Source organism: Austrofundulus limnaeus, unplaced genomic scaffold (genome assembly GCF_001266775.1).
Source record: "Austrofundulus limnaeus strain Quisiro unplaced genomic scaffold, Austrofundulus_limnaeus-1.0 Scaffold1320, whole genome shotgun sequence".
NCBI classification, from domain to species: Eukaryota; Metazoa; Chordata; class Actinopteri; order Cyprinodontiformes; family Rivulidae; genus Austrofundulus; species Austrofundulus limnaeus.
The window spans coordinates 11382-14641 of record NW_013953722.1 but is presented as its reverse complement, the minus strand read 5'-3'; the positions used below and the strand labels follow the sequence as shown (position 1 = coordinate 14641).

General features: G+C 37.9%; 2 protein-coding genes across 2 annotated transcripts in view; both read right to left on the bottom strand.

Annotated features, from left to right (window-relative positions):
- LOC106534963 (E3 ubiquitin-protein ligase HECW2) overlaps nt 1-3260 on the bottom strand; it is a gene marked incomplete at its 3' end in the record, with an annotated part of 37795 nt that overhangs the window by 26220 nt on the left and 8315 nt on the right.
- On the bottom strand, nt 32-1198 carry LOC106534965 (uncharacterized; the record flags this gene model as incomplete). The annotated part of the gene is given in 4 exon segments (XM_014031792.1): nt 32-226; nt 575-813; nt 894-938; nt 1133-1198. Coding segments are annotated over 4 exon segments (545 nt in total), but the record flags the coding sequence as incomplete, so codon positions are not given.

Here is a 3260-nt window from a genome sequence, read left to right as displayed (position 1 = left end):
ATTTCCTAAACTGAACCTATAAAGTAATTTGCAGGGGAGGAACCTCACCAAATATGCAGTGTTGTAGTGTCGTGTCCTTAAATGGCTTCTTGCTTTCTGAGAAACGCTTATCTTTCTTTCCAGCCCAGTTGAACCGACTGGCCAGGGTGTTGGTCAGAACAGTTGCCAACATCCGTCTGATCAGGTGATCTGAATTGGTGCCTCCAACCAAAGCCAGGCGAGCAATCTAAATCAGAGAGAAGAAAATGAAGACACTGTGTTACAAACAATATGACATTTGTTTTAGAAACACACAGCAACAAACTAGTTTTTACACTTTATCCATGCACTGATAATCCATGATCCCGATTTTCGTCATATCAATAGTTAAACAATATACAGTATTTGAACAATTTCAAAACATTTCATAAATAGCAGATGCTCTGACACATTTTGAACTTGTGGTTAAGAACTTGTGCTCAAGTACCTAAAGAGCTAAACACATTTTTTCCCCCTGAGAAAAAACGAGCAAGACCAAAATTGAAATAATCTACATTTGATAAATGAATGCAGTTCAGTCTGTCAAATAAATTACCATCTTTTGACGAACTGATTCTTCCATCAGTAATGACTCCACCCCATTGAAGTCTTGTTCACTGGTGATAGGCAGTTGGACTGGGAACATATGGGTTGCGGTGGCTGGTCCCCGGGTACCACCTGGTGTCATGTTGCCCTCAGCCAACTCTTTCTTGATGAACTGCACATCTCTGGATAGATCCTTCACCACCACAAGTACTTCAGTGAGCACTGAAGTCATCTTGTGGATGGCAAGGTCTTCAGAAGAAAAGTTCAAATCATTAAATGAGAAACAAAAAAAAATCCTGCAAATGACACATAAAGAATGTCAGACTCACCTTTCAAAAGCTGCTCGTCATCGCTGGTCATCTGCGTGATTCCACCTGTAAAACATTCATACAACTTAATCTTTGCATACATTTTTGAAAGGTTTGGAACATGTATGTGTGCAGAATTTACAGAAGTATTCAAAGAGGTGGAGTGAACAAAGTGTGCAATGATCATTATCTGAATAAAGATCCAACCTTTAATACAATACATCAGAAAATGTCTACAAATGTCAGTCTTGCTCACTTACCATTGCAACCATGATTAGGCACCGAATGCATTGGATCATACTGGTGGATGTTGCTCCCTCTGAAGTCTAGAGGGAAAAATAAATGCAAAAAACATGACCATATAGACAGCAAAGAGGATAGTGCAACCAAAGACACTGAATAGGATGTTGCCCAATATTTTAGATTTGTCATGAGGAAATCTTCATTATGCTCATCCCTATCAAAAACATTGTCAGGCTGAATTTCATCACCCTCAGCTATACTTTCAAAACGAGGCAAGTCTGAAGTAGTCGGTAAATCTAGCAGGCACTCAGAAGAAGCTGCAACAGGATCTGTGCTCTCTAAACATAGATGATTTTTTCTTGATTTAGCAGCTACAGTTGACTTATACTGAGTGAGGATTTCCTGCTCTGTCTCTCTCACTAATTTATTAACTCTACGTCTTTTAGCCCGGGAGTAAGACGACATCTTAGAGTGATGAGGTGCTGTAGTCAAATGTACATAAACTGTGCCTATTTCCTTGGCYACAACGACTCTTCTTCTTTCAATGCTGCTGTCTTGAAACTGGTATGTGATTCTGAAAAAAGGTAAAAAAAGAGATGGGGATTAATGTGCTGCATTGCAATGTGCAAGGTGAAACAAGCTGAAACATTGCATAACATCAAGCAAGTTAATTATTATAATATAATATTGTTATTGTTCATTATAAAATATCATCATAACTCAATGTCTACAACTATAGAAGGACCAATGCAGTCTGAGAATTTACAAATGGCACAACCAAACTTTACTGTGTATTTTTCAGAATGAAAAATGAGCAAGAGAGTCAATTATTTTCTAATGTCTTTTTATATTTGTTTTTGGCTGATTAAATAATGAGAAATGAATATATTTTTAAATCAGCTAAAAGAGCTGCAATTCTTCCTGTTTTGGTATGAGTCACCCAATATGCACGCTTTTGATTGGCTGACACACAACGTGGTTCAGTAACAGCACGCGATTGGTCTGTTTGATTTTGGCGGAATGCCGGTTTGGCCCAGTTACAAAAAAGATTACAAATTTGAGAAGTTTCGAAATGCATCGAAATATTAAATAATGTACGGTTTCCGTGTCAGTTCTCAGAGCTACAACCAGTAGGCCAAACCGGCGTTCTGCCAAAACGAACAGAATAATCGTGTTACTGAATCACGTTGTGCGAGCATAAGATGTACACTTTTGATTGGTTAACTTGCACAGCCTCATTCAGTAACAGCGCTCGATTGGTCTGTTCGTTTTTGCCCGGTGAGAAATAACACAAACTGTACGGTTCTGTTTGTACACGGAGTTAAATTAATAAGGATACGTCAATATTCATACATTTTTATCAATGTTAGTTTACATATTTACCTATCAAGCTGCAGCATAAGTACAAAAAATAAACAAACAATAAACACAGATAAGATAAAATTAATATATCCAAACTTACTGCAAAAGTGCTCAGAGTAGCATTAAATTCCGGAGTACAGACAGGTACAAGTTGCAAACAATCCAGCAGAAAACCGAAGTGTTGAAATCCGGAAAGGGTTTTGTGGTAGGGACATACCACTCGTCTAAAAATAAGGGGGTGGACCGCTCCACTTCACGGTAATTTGTAGATGTTTTTGTGACAACAGGCTATATACAAACAGTAAGTAATTGTATTTACTGACAAATAAGATAATGTACACAGGAAAAATACAATGTACTGTCCTCAATATGGTGCTTATTCAAAATGTTATAACCCCCCCACCAAGTAATAAAATGCGCTCACCCAGAACTCAATGGGGAGGGGATGGGAGAAGAGAGGAGACGGGGTGGTGACGACAAACAGTATACCTTGATTCAACATTGATTAGACATTGGCATTTCAATCATAAGAATTTGACCATGAAACAACAATGATTCAATGACATCTTTTCAATATTGGTTATTTGGCTAGAATTGGATTATTGTTCTGTGGTTGATCCATCATCAGTCATTGTCCTCAACCAAAAATCAACTTTTCTGACCATAATTCAACATGGAATTAATATCTTTTGCTATCTGGGGAGTGTCTAACCCTCGAGGTAAGATTTCAAGCTAGCAAGCTAAGCTGACACGCAAGTAGTTTAGTTTTTATTGTTGTAACCA